The sequence below is a fragment of the Sinocyclocheilus rhinocerous genome, unplaced genomic scaffold (assembly GCF_001515625.1).
Source record: "Sinocyclocheilus rhinocerous isolate Xijiao unplaced genomic scaffold, SAMN03320098_v1.1 scaffold498, whole genome shotgun sequence".
NCBI classification, from domain to species: domain Eukaryota; kingdom Metazoa; phylum Chordata; class Actinopteri; order Cypriniformes; family Cyprinidae; genus Sinocyclocheilus; species Sinocyclocheilus rhinocerous.
In genome coordinates this window covers 121,500-141,408 of record NW_015633594.1, presented here as the reverse complement: position 1 = coordinate 141,408, position 19,909 = coordinate 121,500, and the positions used below count along the sequence as shown (strand labels likewise).

General features: G+C 35.4%; 2 protein-coding genes across 6 annotated transcripts in view; one reads left to right on the top strand and one right to left on the bottom strand.

Annotated features, from left to right (window-relative positions):
• LOC107744676 (protein FAM131B-like) overlaps window positions 1–11,700 on the top strand; it is a 45,604-nt gene extending 33,904 nt beyond the window's left edge. For 3 of the 5 annotated variants that reach the window (XM_016558477.1, XM_016558476.1, XM_016558475.1), the window contains 6 exons: window positions 667–891; window positions 2,623–2,744; window positions 3,034–3,052; window positions 6,807–7,120; window positions 9,304–9,561; window positions 11,044–11,700. In XM_016558477.1, the coding sequence (XP_016413963.1) occupies window positions 667–891; window positions 2,623–2,744; window positions 3,034–3,052; window positions 6,807–7,120; window positions 9,304–9,561; window positions 11,044–11,265 (1,160 nt within the window). In that variant the 3' untranslated portion in view covers window positions 11,266–11,700. Of the gene's footprint in view, window positions 1–666; window positions 892–2,622; window positions 2,745–2,911; window positions 3,053–6,806; window positions 7,121–9,303; window positions 9,562–11,043 lie in introns of all 5 variants that reach the window. The other 2 variants (XM_016558478.1, XM_016558479.1) reach the window with 2 other exon arrangements.
• A 6,651-nt stretch (window positions 11,701–18,351) lies between these two features.
• The window catches only part of clcn1b (chloride channel, voltage-sensitive 1b), a 30,610-nt gene continuing 29,052 nt past the window's right edge, over window positions 18,352–19,909 (bottom strand). The window contains exons 22-23 of the mRNA XM_016558474.1: window positions 18,988–19,074; window positions 18,352–18,890 (exon numbers count right to left, since the gene is read on the bottom strand). Coding sequence (XP_016413960.1) covers window positions 18,516–18,890; window positions 18,988–19,074 — 462 coding nt within the window. The 3' untranslated portion in view covers window positions 18,352–18,515. The remainder of the gene's footprint in view (window positions 18,891–18,987; window positions 19,075–19,909) is intronic.

Sequence of the window (19,909 nt, the reverse complement as noted above, 5' to 3'; positions counted from 1 at the left end):
CAGAGGCGGACAGTAGTGAAGTATTTTTACTTTACTCAAGTAAATTTAAAAAGTATCTGTAGTTTATCACAGTATTTTCTTTGGAAAACTTTACTTCACTACATTCCAAAGCATAATGTCATACTTTTTACTGCACTTCATTTCATAAATAAAAGTTGTTGTTTGTTTTACCTTTCATACTTAAGAACATTAAAAATGTAGTATTTTCTTGTACTCAAGTAAATCTTTGAATTACTTTTACTTGAGTAAAAGTAAGAAAGTAATATATTTCTAATGTAATTAAGTATTAAATTATATTTAATATGAAACGTAGTGCAGTAAAAAGTGCAATATTATGCTTTGGAATGTTGCGAAGTAAAGTTTTCTAAAGAAAAACACCCTGAAAAGTAATTTTACAGCAGAGTAAAAATACTTCACTACTGTCCGCCTCTGGTAATATTTGTAGCGCAACCTCTGAGCACATTATTCAATAGCACACTAATCCCAATTTCCATGTTACATCCACCCATATACCCCATAGAGTCTCTGAGCAGGTGACCTCATACTGTAAAGCTACTTAATTTTCTTCTCTTCTCGTTTTTCCCCCCTTTCTCTCCATAATCTAAAAACCTTCTCTCGCTGCCTTCTTATCCCATCATCCACCCTCTGTCTGTCCGTCCGCATCAGGAGTGTCTCGCTCTATGAAGGACAAGGTGACAAAGCCGACAGCGATGGCCCAGGGGCGTGTGGCCCACATGATTGAGTGGCAGAACTGGGGCGTGCAGACGGTGGGCGTGGGGGGCAGTGGAACGGGACGTACCTCCAGTCTGCACCTCCAACAAGAGCGCAAGCTGGAGAATGACGCATACAGCGACCTCAGTGACGGAGAGAAGGAGGCTCGCTTCACTGCAGGTGAGAGACAGAGTGTTTAACAGATAGAAAGACCTTACACAAAATCTATTGCTTAGAAATGACTGAAGACGCTCAACATTCGAAAGACCCACAATGTGGAAGTGTAACCTATAGTGGTTCAACATCTAAATTGTTGTAGGTTCAACATCTCTGTTATCAGACACTTTCACTTGTAGTCTTTATAGTACTCACATTACCCGTATTCTTTATAGTATTTCCACAGTCAGGTGACAGAAGTGTGAGAATAATTGATGGAATCCAAGTTTTTTATGTGTCCTTGAATTTGTCCATGACAGACTTTAATTTAAACATAACTGGGGAAAAAGTATCAAGGAATTATTTAGGATTGATTTCTTAAGCATAAGTCAGGTGACAGAAGTGTGAGAATAATTGATGGAATCCAAGTTTTTTATGTGTCCTTGAATTTGTCCATGACAGACTTTAATTTAAACATAACTGGGGAAAAAGTATCAAGGAATTATTTAGGATTAATTTCTTAAGCATATGAACGGTTACAAATAAATATTTTTAAAAATACAAAGTTTTATTTATATATTTTTTTTTTTTATGTATGTATGTATGTATGTACAATATGTGGGTCAATTAAAATATATAAAAGAATAAAGGAGCATATTAAATTTGATTGTGTTTTAAATTAGTAAAAAATTCTAAAAATTTTCAAAATGTAAAATTACAACTAATTAGTATTTGGGGTGAAAGTAATTAGTCTTTTAATATGTCATAAATTGATTTGTGTTGTAAATATACTTGACAAGATTGCTACACTGAATGACATTTTAGTGGGTCTCTTCTGTAAATCAGGGAAAAATGTATGATATTTATTTTTTGCTCAGAAAAACAAAAACAAAATTGCAATTAAATTAAACAGAAAACATTTTAATTTTTGGGAGGAGAAACAACAACCATTTAAAGTATTAAACTTATTGTTTTTATGCTTAAACCCTTTTTCGTCTTTGACCCATTTATTTATTTATTTATTTATTTGTTTATGTTTTCTTGGGTTCAATATGAACTACCATTCAAATGTTTTGGGTTGGTATGATTTTTAAATGTTTTTGAAAGATGTTTTACTCACCAAGGCTGCATTGTTTGACTTAAAAAATACAGTAAAAACAGTAATATTGTGAAATATAATTACAATTTAAAATAGCTGTTTTCTATTTTAAATCATTTAAAAATATAATTTATTCCTGTATTGGCTATCTGAATTTTCAGCAGCCATTACTTCAGTTTTTTAGTGTCACATGATCCTTCAGAAATCATTCTAATATGCTTCTGGAAACCTGATACTTTTTAACTCGGGATTCTTTGATAAATATAAAGCTAAAGATTCTTTGATAAAGTAAAGAACAGCATCTATTTAAAATAGTTTTTTTGGTAACAGTGTAAAAATATTAACTGTCACTTTTGGTCAATTTAATGTGTCTTTGCTGAATAAAACTATTAATTTTCCTATAAAAAAATAATACTGACCCCAAACTATTGAACGATAGAGTATATTTTAATCTATATAAATCATTATATATGGTCCAAACACAGGTGGTTTTAGTGGTTGAGGGTCAAATTAATATTAGTCACAAACATATTCCATAATTAGCCAATATGACCCCTTTAAACTTTCTTATTCTTTCTTTAAAACTTAGCTACAGAAGGAAGTTTTGATGTGTTTTTATGGCCAAAAATAAACAAGGTAATCCTGAATGTTGTCAGGTGTGCTTCAGCAGTTTGCGATCTCTGAGGCGACGCTGCTGGCCTGGAGCTCTATGGACGGCGAGAGCACAAGCGTTGGATCTAATCAGGGAAGCATAGCCTACCTGAGCGAGGCCAACCAGGTGTCAACATATTCTGTTACACCAAATACACAAAATAATGATCTTTAAAATAGCATCATATGACCCCTTTAAACTTTCTTATTCTTTCTTTAAAACTTAGCTACAGAAGGAAGTTTTGATGTGTTTTTATGGCCAAAAATAAACAAGGTAATCCTGAATGTTGTCAGGTGTGCTTCAGCAGTTTGCGATCTCTGAGGCGACGCTGCTGGCCTGGAGCTCTATGGACGGCGAGAGCACAAGCGTTGGATCTAATCAGGGAAGCATAGCCTACCTGAGCGAGGCCAACCAGGAAAGCATCACCAGCCGAGGTACTGACTACATTTTCCAGCATGCACCTGCAAGCTCAGAGAATTACTGTACCTCTTCCTACTGTGCTCTAGGCTGGAAACTTAGGAATAAAATCAATTTAGCAACAGAACTTCCGTCTCACAGTGTGAGCTCTGATGAGTGCTGCAATTATTCAGGCAACGTGCTGTCATAAACCACAATTAAACACATTCTCTCAACAACTTAGCTCATCTTTCCTTCTCAAGATATGGCTGAAATCCATGACTAATTCCATAACGTTTTCCTTTGTTTTCCTTTATTTATTTAGTCCAACGCTAAGAGGTTTCTCTAAGAAGAAAGCTTTCCATTGAAAGCCCCTAGAGTGAGGGTGGGATTGCTATATTGCATCCAGGAAAGCATCACCAGCCGAGGTACTGACTACATTTTCCAGCATGCACCTGCAAGCTCAGAGAATTACTGTACCTCTTCCTACTGTGCTCTAGGCTGGAAACTTAGGAATAAAATCAATTTAGCAACAGAACTTCCGTCTCACAGTGTGAGCTCTGATGAGTGCTGCAATTATTCAGGCAACGTGCTGTCATAAACCACAATTAAACACATTCTCTCAACAACTTAGCTCATCTTTCCTTCTCAAGATATGGCTGAAATCCATGACTAATTCCATAACGTTTTCCTTTGTTTTCCTTTATTTATTTATTTATTTAGTCCAACGCTAAGAGGTTTCTCTAAGAAGAAAGCTTTCCATTGAAAGCCCCCTAGAGTGAGGGTGGGATTGCTATATTACACTTGGAATACAGTGCACATTGGGTTTTGAATAAATGAATACCTATAGGTCAGGGACCCGTGACTCTCAGGAGAACAAGAACTAATCCACTGAACAGTTCAGTACAGACTTACAGACTCACATGAGAGCTCAGAACAACCAAAGCCATCTGCATGCCAAATGACAACGTGTAACAGACAGATAACGTGATAATTATGTCATATGCTAAGGATTTAGCATAAATCCAAAATCTAAACCTCATTTTGCTTAATGAAGTACTGATTAGGCGATCACCTCAACCAAATTTTTTTTTTTAATGAGGAAAGGTATGAAAACCACTGCTGTGGTCATCACTATCCTCGTAGAGTAGGACCAGCTGGATGGCAAAAACAGTGCTAGTAGCAACTCAAAAGTATTTGCAATCAAATAATAACTATTGACCATGCCAAAAGAGTTGAAAAGAAAAGTTGAGTGAGGAAAATAAGGGTTCAATTCTGGCTTTACTAGATACAGTAAGCATCAGGTTGCTTCCATCCTTAAAATTTTAAAGACAGTGATTCATAAGAACAAGGTCAAGCTGCAGACATTAGGGACAACAAAGCTACAGACCGGCAGAGGGTGAAAATGACTCTCCACTGTCATTCAACAACTGTAGGACGACATCAAGTGTCCTAAAAAGAATGGCAAACGGCAGCTGGGGTGAAGTGCACAGCGAGGACGGTTGAAAACAGGGCTGAAAAGCTAGAAAAAAGCCCTTCATCAATGACAAGCAAAGAAGAGCTAGGCTGAGCTTTGCAAAAGACCATAAAGATTGAACCGTAAAGGTTTGGAGTGAGGTCAGCTTCTTTGATAAGTCCAATTTTCAGCTTTGCCCAACACCTGGTCGTCTAATGGTTAAACGGAGACCTGGAGAGGCCTACAAGCCACAGTGTCTCGCACCCACTGTCAAATTTGGTGGAGGATCTGTGATGATTTGGGGGTGCTTCAGCAAGGCTGGAATCGGGCACATTTGTCTTTGTGAAAGGCGCACGAATCAAGCCATGTACAAGGTTGCCCTAGAAGAAAACTTCCTTCTGCTCTGACAATGTTCCCCAACTCTGAGGACTGTTTTTTCCAGCAGGACAACGCTTCCTGACACACAGCCAGGTCAATCAAAGTGTGGATGGAGGACCTCCAGATCAAGACCCTGTAGCATTGCCAGCCCAATCTCCAGACCTGAACCCCACTGAAAACCTCTAGAATGTGATCAAGAGGAAGATTGATGATCACGAGCCATCAAACAAAGCCGAGCTGCTTGAATGTTTGCGCCAGAAGTGGTATAACGTCACCCAACATCAATGTGAAAGACTGGTGGAGAGTAGGCCAAGATGCTTGAAAGCCCTGACTGAAAATCAAGGTTATTCCACCAAATATTGATTTCGGAACTCTTACTACGTTAAAACATTAGTATTGTGTTGTTTAAAAATGAATATGAATTTGTTTTCTTTGCATTAATCGAGGTCTGAAAACACTGCATCTTTTTTGACCAGTTATTTTGACCAGTTGTCATTTTCCGCAAATAAATACTTAAATGACAATATATTTATTTGGAATTTGGGAGAAATGTTGTCCAGAGAAACTGATAATTTTGCAGTGGTCTCTTAATTTTTTCTAAAGCTGTAAGTCTTTCCTGTCACTTTTGATCAATTTAATGCATCTTTGCTGAATAAAAGTTTGAATTTCTTTAAAAATATATTCTATTCTATTCTATCGAAAAGTATTGCTAAAAAAATTATCTTATTAACATCAAACTTTTGAAAAGTTCAAACTTTTCAACTGTATCACTTTGGATAAAAGCATATGAATATGAATAAATGTAAATGTACATTACAGTAAAAAGTACTAATAAAAATTAAAAACAAATAAATGACTTTTTGTTTCCCAAAATGTGTGTGCTACTTGTATTTATGCTTATTAGTTTTATAGTATTGCATCATTCCTCTTGAATCACTTGTAATGAAATAATTTGTGAGTCAAGTTGTTTGCTGTAGAGCACAAATCAGTTATTTATGGGGTTTCATTCCAGTTAGGATGCTGCCATAGAAGGTCTATAGAGAGAAAAAGGGCAAGAGAGGAATAAACTCAGTGGGCAGTCTATGTACAAGTGAGTGTTATGCTACATTACAAAGCCATCTCCTCAGTAAATAAAGCATCTCATTTCTGCCCTGCCGGAGGGGTGAAATGAGTGAACACTCATTTTCGTTTTACAATGATGGCCGTGGGGTATACTGAGGCAAGAGATTTCACAGACAGAAATAGAATGTGCAGTTATTATTATTCAAGATTGTTTTATAATCGGATATAATTTAGAAAATATCGTGCCGTTGCATGCAGATGAGGCTGAAAAGTCACAGAATTTGGCTCAAAATGAAAATAATGGAAATTTCGAGGCTTTGTTATGGATGTGGGCTCAAATATATTAACATCTGCACATTGTGTCCAATCAAAGCATCATAAAAGTCTTTTTAAGAGATATGACTATGACATAAAAGTGAATCTAAAAGCAGCCAAATAATGTCAAATAATATCATTTATTTTACTTCTTTGATTTAATTTGACAACCCTTTATTTGTTTTACTAAAGGATATTTTCCTTTGAAGACTTTAGTTCATACCTAATCCATATGCAAGACGCTGAACAATCATAATTGTTTATGGCTCTCTGGAATACTTGATTCTGATTGGTTTTGGTAATGTATTTCCTTCATACTGTAACTGTGTTAGTTTAATTTCTCTCATGTTACTCTGGGTTCTCTTTCATCTAACATAATGAAAGAATTTCAACTCAGAATAATATTTCATGTCCATTTATTTATTTATTTGGTAAGTAGCCATATAATAATCACCAGACGACAACTCAGACCAGCACAGGCTGTGAGGAAAATGATCTGAGATTTAGAACTAAGATAAAATATACAGAATGTTACCCTTGAAGTTTGTAATATTTTCTTTCTTTTTCTCTGTCTCTTTCAGACCAGACAGTGCACCACTCTTCTGCAGAGGTGTGGCCTCACAATTACGTCTCCCAGGGTCTTTATTGCCTTTCTTCCTCTGACGCTTGGGAGCCAATTAGTAATGAACAGTCAGGTGTGGCCTCTCCTGCCACCGGTTCATATGTCATGGCTGTCGGGACTGAGGGAGGATATGACCCAAATTCAGCAGCTCACTTCCTGTCACAACAGCAACAGCAGCAGCAGTATCAGAACCAGTTTGAGCAGATCCAGCACCTGCACCAGATCCATCAATACCAGCAGCAACAGCTCCTGCAGTATCAACAACAGCAACAGGTGAGTGAGAAAACTACAACTCCCATAAACCCCTGCAACAATAACAGGTGCTTTACAGGTGAGTCATAAAACTACAAATCCCATAAGGCCTGTTTCAGACTGCATGTGTAAGCAGTGCGTGAGCTGTGCATGTTTATTTCATCACCCACATTAACAGATCTATTCATTTATTTAAAAGTGCAATTCAGTTACTTGCACCTCCTCTATGATCAGAATGTTTGTAATCCTGAATTCAAATTCATTTTGATTTTTTTATGGGCATGAAGTCAAAAAAGTTAGTGTGACACAAGTGTCCTGATATCATAATAAATAAATAAGAGTATTCAGTTCTTGAAAAGAAACCATTCAGTTGTTTGACATATTCTTTTATTATTTTTTTCTTAGAAAAATAAATAAATAAAATATGAAATAATGGTTTAAAAAATGGTTAAAAAAGAAGAAAAAATATAAAAAAAAGAAAAAGAAAAAATGGTAACACTTTACGATAAGGTCATATTAGTTATTTAGTTAATTAACTTACAATAAGTAATACACGTTACAGGATTTTTAAAATCTTTATTAACATTAGTTAATAAAAATAACACTGTTTATTGTTAGTTAATATTAGCTCACGTTCATTAAATAATATTAACAGAACCAACTATTAATTTTAATAATTAAACATAAACTAAGATGAATTAATCTTTAAAAAGGTTAATAATCTTCAAAACGATGAATAAGTCTTATTTGTTAACGGTAGTTAATTAACTAACAATAAGCAATACACGTTACTGTATTTTTTTTTATCTTTATTAACATTAGTTTAATAAAAACAACATTGTTTATTGTTATTTCATATTAGCTCATGTTCATTAAATAATATTAACGTATACAACTTAATTTGAACAATTTATTAGTAAATGTTGAAATTAACATCTTTTTCATCGTTAACTAATGTTAACAACCGGAACCTTAATGTAAAATGTTATTGGAAAAATGTTAATAAAACTCGCAATAATCATTTTATAATTTATGGCCATTATGAAATTCTCAACTTGGAAACCCAGAAATCACATCATTTTTTGTACAAAGCTTTTTTATGTAGCAGAATCTCTGCATCATCATCTCCTGTAAAAGTAACAGAGTTGTCATAAAATGTATCTTCCATATGCCTCTTCAACAACAGTTTGTTGGCACATTGACATAAGACTCCCATAAGGCCGTGCTGCAACAGATCTTATGCTAGTATCAACAACAGGTGAGTTACAAAACTGCCATTCCAATTAGAATCTACTGCAACGACATCTCTTGCTCTGCTGGCTGCAGCATCATGTTAGGGTTGAACAGCACAGGTCCCAGTGGCCATTTCAACAGCAGCACCAGGATCAGCAGTAAAAACTCAATCAGGTTCCATCATTCAGCCTTTAGCCAGAAGCCATTGATCGTCACAGTAATTGAGGTCTCACTGGAGCAAATGGGGAATTAAACACTACAAATCCTATCAGTAACACAATAGTAACACAATAGAGCAGTCGGGTTCTAAAAGTAAAAAAATCCCATTCTTGATCTTTGTATAAATGTTTCAAGACCTACCATGAGCTCTGGGACTGCAAAATGATGATATATGCTTCCGTAGAAGGCATTGTTCACTGTGATTTCAGCTTGATGTTTGATGTTTTTGCCAAAAATGTGCAGCAGTGATTGCCCATTCTATTTGTATAAGATGGGGTAAGAAAAACAAAATTGTCTGATGAAATAGATCGATTGAATAGATAGATAGATAGATAGATAGAATTTCTTTTGCTTTAAGCATAAACCTCACTAAATTTGTTTACTTTTAACTGAAAATTGTCAAATTAAACTCAAGTAAAAGCATTAAAGCAAGTTTAGATACTTTTATTTGAAAATTACAAAACTGTACAGTAAGAATGTTTTCTAAATATATGATGATACAGTGTAAACATTATTGCTATTGTTTTATGAGATGCTTAGTTCATTGCTTATAATATTTTTAATAAATATGTAAATTTATTTATTTATTTATTTTGCTTAAATCAAAGCTTGTAATTTTGGTTGCTGGTTGGTTTGGTTCATGTGAATTTTTTGGAATGGATAACATGAATGGGAAAAAGAGGCAGCTGAAAGAGTGGCTTGCGCTCTGTTACCGCAATGGAAACTTGAGCTGTTTTTCGGTCTATTTGCAGATCTTGGAGCAAAGACTACAGAGTGCCACTCAGTCTTTACAAGCTACTCCCAACAGCACCATCCACAGCCTGCCTTCCCTCACTCACCCGCCATTAGTGGACCTGTGGGGGGCAGCGCAGACAGAGGCCTATCAGGCAGACATGGTGGGCTACATGGGTATGCCTGTAGCAGTAGATGGAAATCTAACAGCCGCCACAGAGGAGGTGACGACAGATCACTCACCTTTACTGGAAGCCCAGGAGGACGAAGAGATCAAAGTGAGTGAAAAATAATAATAATAATAATAATAATAAAACGTGCAGCGGCCCTTAAATGGCACTTAAGCCAAATATCTGAATGTTTTTGCACTAAAAACAAAATATCAAGTGATATCTGCTAGACTTTTTCTCACAAAAACTAACTTCACTTTTCTAGAAATCTCTTGACCAACTGGTCCCAGCATAATTTTTAGTGCATGTATGAAGTCAGCACTCTCAAGTTTACGCAGACGTCATAACAGAGTAACCACAGGTGTAGTTCATCACATTAACTATGAACATAATCCACTTACAATCGACAACTACACTGAGTCTAAAATCAGTGATGGTGTGGTTAATTAAAACTATCAAAATAAGTTTTTGTTCATTGCAATAAACCTCCAATAATCTCCAATAAAAGAGCTTTGTGCTTCTGATAGGAAACAAAGTCTCATCTTTCAAATTCTGTCCATTCTATCATGAAATTCAAACAATGAATGCAGCTTTGATGCTTTTAAATGTGTCGAGACAGAACGCTGTAGTGCCTCAGTTCAAGCGGCAGCGTCTCTTCAACTTTAATACAAGTTATGGCATGAAATAAACATGAATAGAACAGCATCTCAACAGACAGTTAATATGAAAAAAAAATTTTTTTTTTTTGAAAAAATGCTATTTCTGTCAGCAGCTAGAAAATGAGAAGTTTTCTATAACTCCTCTCACTGTTGGAATCAGGTATGAATCACAGTTTAAATCAGTTCTTACAGCTACAGTGTGTAACTTTTCTAGTGCTGAAGTGTGTCATTTCTGTGCCAACAGCATCACCAAAAGAAACTACAAAAATAATGACTGTTTTCAGACAGGTTTTTTTAAAACTCCACCCTGCTGTTATTGGTCAGGCCAATGGATAATCCCGCCCCAACAACAATCAACAATCAGTGCCGTTTTTGAATAATGCACATGTGCATAAATGTGTAAGGGAACCTATTAATACTTCACCACCTGTGAGTGACATCAATAACAGCAGGCCTATATTGTTGAACCAGCATGGTTCAAATAATGGAAGTACGACCATGTTACTACAGTTTCGTCATGACTAGCTAGTTAACATGTCCAACAAAGCATCATACGGTAGTTAAACAGCAAGTTACATAGTTGTATTGGAAATGCATTCCTGGTTGGGTAGATCACACAAAACATTTTTGATAGCGCTACAAAGTTTACACATTTCATGAGAAACAACTTATAAATGACTTAACTGAACTACAGCAAGTGTCGCTAAAACAACTTTCAACAATGGTCTGTTTATTTGAGTCCCAAATGTTATTTGTCCCAAAACAAAACCTGTTCAAGTCTCATTCCAGCCACTAAACAAAATTACAAAACAAATGTTATGAAAGTTGTTTTGTGAATTTGTTTAGTGCCAGTGTTGGCACAGAAATTACACACTGCAGCTGTAAACAGGAAATGACATGTACCCAGTCTAACATCCAGCCTCTTTTCCAGGAGGAAGAGGTAACGTTATGTATGGAACCAGAACCAGTAACATTAATTCCATCTCCAGTAACGCAGGAAGTGACCTCGACGGGAGGAAGCAGTCCAGGCCAAGCCCCTGGAGAATTCAGCACAGAGCGCAATGCGTTTGATGTCTCACCATCTGTAATTGAAGAGCTTGAGGAAAAGGAGGAGTCAGGATCATCATCTGTAGACGTCACGGCAACCAATTAAGTGGCCGGCATGAGACTTGAGCTGGTTATGACCGACATTTCAATCAGCATAATCAAACAATACCAACTCCTATTTCAGGAATCAAACACCATTGTGATGGAATTCAAGTGACTGCTCGAACCCAAAATGGAAAAGCAGAACTGAAAGTTACTGCACTGCTTACGTGAACACTATGATATTTTTTTGTAAGCCTTATATTATGGATGTCTGAAAAAGGAAGGCACAGAATGGGAATGAGAAATCCTTTGGACTGGGAAAGGAGAGAAGGAGGAATACTCACCGTGTTTGGAATGGAGTGATAGAGTTGGAGGTATGTAATTCAGGACGATGAATATGAAGAACATTCGCTTAAATATGTGCATGCTTTTACAAGGAGTGTTGGCACTCATTATTCAAAATAAAGAAACTATAGTTAATAAACCATAATGATTATAATAATACTATTATTTTCTAAGAAAACAGCTACAAAAAAGAAATATACAATTGTAAAATAGACAGTAACACAAGCTTTTTCAACCCATGCCCTTCAGAATATCAGTTCCCACAAAGACACTTACCATAAGAGATCACATACACTCAATACAACACAAATTCCCTCTTTTCCTCTTCGGTTTTCGCCCTGTATACTTCCAAACACACCCCTTTATATGTAAAAGACTGGATTTGGCCATTTATGTCACTGTTGGGAGAAACACAGGTTCAATACAGAAGTTTCTGTGGTGTAAAACATAAAAACCAATTAACTGAAACCAACCACTCATCTACACAGTTCTGTCGGCTGTTTATTCAATATGTACGGTATTCAGACCCTCATAAACTCAAGCAAATAGATTCAAAAAGTTTGGAGTCGGTACGATTTTTTCAAAGTTTTTGGAAGAACCCTCTTTTCACCAGGGCTGCATTATTTGATCAAAAATGCAATATAAAAACAGTAATATTATGAAGTATTATTACAATATAACATAACTGTTTCTATTTTAGCATTTTTCTAAATTGTAATTTATTCCTGTGATGGCAAAGCTGAATTTTCCGCAGCCATTACTCCAGTCTTCAGTGTCACATGATCTTTCAAAATCATTATCAATCTTGAAAACAGTTGTGCTGCTTATTATTTTTGTGGAAACCGTGATAGATAGATAATGAATAGAAAGTTCAAAACAACAGCATTTATTTTAAATAGAAATCTCATAGATGTGTCTTTAGTGTTACTTTGGATCAATTTAATGCATCTTTGCTTAATAAAAGAATTAATTTCTTTCAAAAAACTTACTGACCCCAACTTTTCAATGGTAGTGTACATACACAAATATATACACCTATACCTGTGATGTTCTCTCATACTGCCATACAAAGGAGAAATGCAGTAACTACAGCAAAACTAGAACTGAGAAAAATTCAATTGGTTGATTTATTGACTGATTTGATTTTAAATTTTAATACTGTTTTGGCTTTGTATGGCAGCATAGCAACTTTTACTCTTCTTAAATTAAGCTAATTATACTGATTAAATCGCCCAAACTCTTACATACAGCTTTTAACATTTTTAGATTTTATTTGCCACATAATTAGACCCATTATTATTTAGCATTTATTTTATATTTAATTTATTTATTTTTAGTTATTTTTTTGTAGTAGTAATATGAACTTTTTCACGCGCACACATACTCACAGATATATTTCATACTGGACTGTAACATAGCGTGCTTCCCTCTCTGTGTGTCATTTGGCATGCATGATGTTTGTCAGTGTACTCTGGAGTCCTATACAAAATTGTATAGATATTTGCACTGGACCTCAGTACTCTGAGCTGAGTTTGAGACTGACTCTGTGAGATCTGTGTGTTTAGCGACTTGATTGGCTGCTTAAATGAGAGCAATGTCTGGGAGGAAAAAACTTTTTTGCACTCGCATTGGTTGTTGGGAGAAGGACATATGCCTTTTAGATTGAAAATGGTTTTATAAGACAAAAAGACACTTCCCCCTGAACTTGAGTTCTGATCCCAGATTTCTCATTGTCTTTTAATCACATGGAAAGTTTTGTTTTTGCTCTGGTTTAGTCAAACACTGGCTTCAGGATGGTTTTTAAATATCTAGATTAAATGAACTCTGATCAAATTATTTGTTATTAGCTTGTTTTCATGATAAATGACAACTGAGAGGAGAAAGATGGATAGGTGATGCCTCATAACCTCAAATTACAAAAATAGAAGAATACTACAGTAAACATTTTTGTCAGAACAGTCCTGTTGGCGACTCGTACATGTACTTATTCTTACACTTGCAGGACCAGTTCTTGATGACTACTTTATTTTTATAATAAAGCATGTCATAATTTCTGTTCCAAAATATGTATTCCATTGCCTACAGTTTTTTTCACTATCTATCAAGGGAAGAATAGAACAGGATCTGGATTCACATGCTGTAAATATCCTTTACCAAGATAACGAGGAAAAATGTTTCCGCAGAATGAGAATGGAAATGGACTTTGATTCGAGTTCAAAGTGACCTCATGAACAACTCAGGCCATTTGGAATTTCTAACTGCACAGGCGTCTTCCTGATTGTCATGGTCACTGATTATACAGTAACTATGATGCTACAAATTTTGCATTGACTGTGTATTTGTTCGTAAACGAACATGAAGCATATGCGTCCCAAAGTAGGAGCGGACGTCCGGTTCAGAAACAGAAGTAACTACATCATTCTGCATTGTGATGTCATGCATGATTCACTAAGGATTTAAAAAAAAAAAAAAATAGAAAAAAGAAAACAATGTCTACCAGTTATTACGACGGTTTCTTTGGAGGACACACGGTTCAACTTTGATGATTGTGTGTAATATAAACTTGAGAAGAAGAAATAGCATTAATAGCTATATGAAGTGTATTGACTTGAATGAATTGATTTATTGACTGATTCTTTATGCAATGTTGGGACAATGTTTATTTTTCTACAGAATTGTGTGCACTCCCTCCTGTATATGTTGGGGTACATATTATTTCACTGCTGGGCTCCTGAGGAGGCTCTGACAGATTTTTGTGTACAGTATTTGTCTACCTTTTGTCACTGAAAAAAAATCATACACACTTTCTTAAACATCTTGTTGTATGTCATAAGGTTAATGTTTTAATATAATGTTTTATACTAGCCTGTATAACAATACATAACAACAGCGTCTACATCATTCCATAAACCAACCGTAAAACTGAAACATAACTGTTATATTTTTATTCGGTGTCGTAAGTTCTTATATTACGTGAAGCATACAGAACTCCACAAGTTGCTCACATGAAATAATATGTGCCCATTTATTTATTTATTTAAGAATTATATAGGGGAGGGATTTAACTTTGCAGCCTGTATGATATCTATTTGTTATTTTCAGATAAATGCACCTTTGGTTGTAATGGTATCGCTTTGGCTTGGTGAGAATATTTCAGACATGTGATCATTCATCTTCCTCATTTTTATTTTATTATTATTTTTTTTGAATCATGAAGCAAAATGATGTCAAACATAAACGTTTCCTTTATCTTCAAGTATGTTCAGGTGATCAAGTAATTAGGAGATTCTGACTGTGACAAAAGTCACTGCAGAACTCGTTAAGGATTATGAACTTGACATTTGATTGCGCTCATATTTGTCAGGTATTGAGTCACCTGTAAGAGACTTCTGCAATCCGTTCCCAAAGGTTTTGCAGATCCGTGGGAATGGATTGTGAAACTGAGGCCACAGATTTGTGTCTTGTGTTTATTTGATTTCATTCATTCGTTTGTTTTTGTTTTTCCCCCTCATTTCACGATTACTTTAAGCCTGTCTTGGCATCGTGCGGATTACTAAAACCGGTGCTAATTTTGTGTATCTTTATCACATCGCAGACTCATTCTTATTTTATAAAAAAGCAACTGGTGCCATCTTGCATTTCAGTTATGAAATTGGATTGAAAATAACCTCAGAGTACTTCAGTTTTACTGTAAAGTTGTAGCAGTGTTAGTCTTGTTGCTAAGCCGATTGTTTTGTAGTGGACACTCTAAAAAATGCTGGGTTGTTTCAACCCAACTTTGGGTCAAATATGGACTAACCCAACCGTTGGGTTACATTAAATTTTTAACCCAAAAGTTAGGTTAGTCCATATTTGACCCAAAGTTGGGTTGAAACAACCCAGCATTTTTTAGAGTGTATCGGAACATGAAAACAAGTCACCAGTGTTTCTTAGTAAGAAATACATAGGTTTTAAAGGAATTATGAATGCACACTTTGTCACCTGAGGGATATTAAATTACCTTTCTGTTCCTCACCCATGACTCTGCGAGCCTGGTCTCATGAATGGACTCTGCATGATCTGACAATTGATTGATTCATTGTCAATTCAAGTGCGCCAACTTCTTTATTTACTCTGTTGTGCCTGTAAATCCACTACCATATTTTCATGATTCCATCTCTGACAAATGCCTCAAAGATTTTAATCATATAATCAACCCGTCAAATTGATACAGCAATCACACGAAGCCAGGCCATGCTGCTGCAACCAAAGGAGTGATGTCATCTTCTCTTTTATTGCTTTTTATGTAAGATAAGGAATATACGAATGAATAAATAACACAAAGCCAAATGTATTTCCTTGGATGCAGTTGTTTATCATTTGTGTTGTTTACAGATGAACTGATTTCAACTGGATTTTTTTGTACGATTCTACTGCCATGTTTCACTACAAAACTGTCTGTTGGCATGATGCTGTAACTGGTCTGTTGTTCTACCTCTCTCCTTCTCGCTGTTAACTAGCGTTCTTGTCTTTCTCTCTTCCTCTCTCTTTCCCTTCGTATGTTATCTGTCTGTTACTCAAACCCTGTGTTGTCTCCTCTTGGTCTAAGAATCATATTCAGAAGTAATACTTTGGATAAGAAACACTGTTGTGATAACATTTGTTTATGATAACACTGAAATACATGGAGTCAACATGTTCAGCAAGCTATACAGGCACAAATCCAGTCGTTTGAGACTGACTGAGCTGTGATATAAGAAGTACGTATATCTATGCATGCTTTACTGAAGGTTTTAAGATGGTTCTTCCAATGTGCTCTTTCTCTTCCTCCACCGGACTCTCTTTCTTACCCATCTCTTTTTCCTGCACGAACAAAATACCTCCCTGACCTTCAAGAATACTGGTAATCCTTTATTTCCCCCCCAAAATAATGAAGAATAAATGAAGCAAACAAAGCATTATCGCGCACTTTGTGTATTTTTAAGACGTGACAAAAAAGTCTGCATGCTCTTCAGACCATTAAAACAAATACAAATTCATCAGATATTCATCAATAGTTAAAATAATCAAACAAAGATTTAAAGTCATGACTTTATAGCTTAAATTATGTAGTAAACAAATCAGCTTCCTGAATGAATATACCAGGTTCAGCACAAGATCAATCAACATTATTTGTGGCACAAAAATAATTTGAGTCCTCATATAAAAAAAGCAAAAACCAAGGTTACAGTGAGGCACTTTCAGTGGAAGTGAATGGGGCCAATACATTGATGTTACAATGTTTCAATATTATAGCCACAAGGCATAAAAAATATTAACGTGAACATGGTTTTAGTGTGAATAAAATAACTAACCTTATGTGTGTAGAATTATAAATTCACAACTTTGATACCATGACAACGTAATGCTATAAACACAAACCCTAAAACGACAATAACAATTATGATTTAAACAGCTTTATAGCTAAAAAAAAAATACACACATTTTAACAGAAGAATTAATGCAAGTGCTTTTATAAAAATTATAAGCTTCTTCTTTAAATCCAAAAACTGACCCATGCTTCATTGAACAAAGATTTTTGCTTTTTTAAAATAAAGGAAATTTTTTGTTCTTATTAATATTGCCACAAATGTTGTCGATTGAACTAGTGCTATTTTAGTATTGTGTATACTATTATAGCATTTATAGCTTTTATTATAGCTATATATTTTTTTTTAATTTGACTAATTTTTGTTAAAAAAGGGTAACACTTTACAATAAGGTTCCATTAGTTAACTATATTTAATGCATTAACTAACAATGAGCAATACATTGTTACAGTATTTATTAATCTTTGTTAATGTTAATTAATAATACAGCTGTTTATTTAGTCCACGTTAGCTCAGGTCCATTAAATAACATTAATAGATATAACTTTTGATTTTAATAATATATTAGTAAATGTTGGAATTAAGATTAACTACGATTAATAAATGTTTTAGAAGTATTTTTCATTGTTAGTTTATGTTAACTAATGTTAACCAAGGGAACCTTATTGTAAAGTGTTGCCAAAAAAAAAAAGCTTCCAAGCTTTATAATGGCAGTGAATGGTGGTCGAGATTTTGATATGGATATTTTTCTTACACAAACACATCGCTTCAGGAGGCCTTTATTTTCCCCCCAGAGCCGTGTGGAGCACTTTTTATGATGAATGGATGCACTTTATTTTGCTCCAAAATCTCGACCACCATTCACTGCCATTATAAAGTTCGGAAGGACATTTTTTTAATATAACTCAGATTGTATTTGTCTGAAAGAAGAAAGTCATATACACCTAGGATGGCTTGAGGGTGAGAAAATCATGGGCTAATTTTTATTTTTGGGTGAACTATCCCTTTAATTTAATTTAATTTAAACTTACGATTTTCATTTAATTGGTATGCATTATTTCAGCTTTATTTCAATTACCAAAATTATTATAGCTAACATTAACACTGAATTGAGTTTAACTTGTATATTGAACCTGAAATATTGCTTTAAATTTCATATCTATACAGTAAAAAAGTTTTATCAGGGAACCTAAAATGTCAAAAAATATAGTATGACTGAATTAACCTGACTACATTAGGTTACACTAAGACAAGGGTCAGATCAGATGCAAATAGCTTGTTAAGGAAACAAATCTTTCATTTTTACAGTGATATAATATCAGGTACAGCAGACAAACACAGGGATCGACTAGCAAAGAGAGAGAAGACATTCAGTGAGATGTGTCAGACCGACTGTCCATATGTACAAATGTATAGACAACAAAAGAAATGCAAGTGAAAAAACATCTAGAAAGAAAGAGTATAGAGAGTCCTGTCCGGAGAGCAGAGAATCAACCAACAAGTCCGATGCTGTAGCTCTCGTGCACCAGCGCTGTGGCTCGAGCTGGGCTCAAAGGCGGCACCATAATATGGTTTGCCTCCCCCTGGAGAGCTGAATTTGAGAAAATGACAAACAATAGACCTATAAAGGCTCCTCATCACTCTCTCTATCAGCATCCGCCTCTCCTTCGGGCACAGAATGAAGAGAGGAGAGAGGGACTGTGGAAGAAGAAGGCGAAGGCAAATGCTCCTGAGAGGTGCTGACGGTACTTCTGCTGCTGTTGCCCGTGGCAATATCACACTCTTTGTCATCTGTCTGGATACAACTATCAGCAGACTCGTCTTTACTTTCTCTTTTCACTCCCTCACTCCACAGCTCTCTGTCCCTTGTGGGAGAGGACGGGGCGGAAGGGGAATGAGAAGGCTTTTTGGCCTTGCGTCTCGCATCTCTGAAACTGGCCAGAGGAGGACGAAGTCGCACTCCGCTACGAGTCGACCCCTCGATTGCTTTCTGAAGCTGGAAGAGAGAAGCAAAATAATTTACTCTAACACACTAGTATATGATAGAAAGTATGCAGAAATGCATGTAGACAGAGACGATAAATCATCTTTACCTCTTTTAGTGCGACCACCCCAACCAGTTTACCAATACTAGTTACATACGCATGACTGAGACCCAGGAGAGAGAACAGGGTGTGGGTCTGAAACAAACAAGCAAACGTTATATTTATGTACAGTATGTATGTGTATATATTAGGGCTGTCGATTTAACACATAAAAAAGATAATTTAATTAATTATTTATGGGAAAAATTTAATTATTTAACATACAAGCCCTGCCACAGACCTACGTAGGTTATCTTACATTTCATACAGTTGATTAGTGATAAACATGATGCACTGCGTGATGCAGTTAGAATGCCCCTAAAATTCAAGATATTGGGGCAATGACGACCCTGTATGAGTTTTTGTCTCATATTTAAATTATGGCGTTTCATTTCTGAGTGTATGTGCGTTTTGAACTTATCGGGTGAACCAATGATTCTATGGCTCATTCATAAAGAGAGCCATTTACCCCATTCCTGAATAAATCTGCTGTTTGAAGGAATCGAATGAATGAATGACATTTACTGCCACCAACTGGCAGTTTTAGTTTCTTATTTCGAGTATCATTTTATTAAAGAATAATTTCATATTTACATATTACATATAGTCGTTTTAAAGATGTGTCACAACAAGAGAGTCTCTTTTGGTGTTGCCGACTTTGCATCTAAAATATTTCTACTTGTTTTTTGGTTGAGCACCCAGTTGAGATCGATGTGCGTGCTTTTGCCTGCTCTTCACTATATTTACATATTACTAAAACATTCATATCCATTTAAAACCCATTAATCTCGGCATTATTTATGCAATTGTAATTGCAGTGTAAATGCATTCATGCCACCTCCGAGCTGCAATACACAATCTGTAAATATACATTCAATTCAGATGGTTATGAATATGTATGTATAAACACACACACACACACATACATATA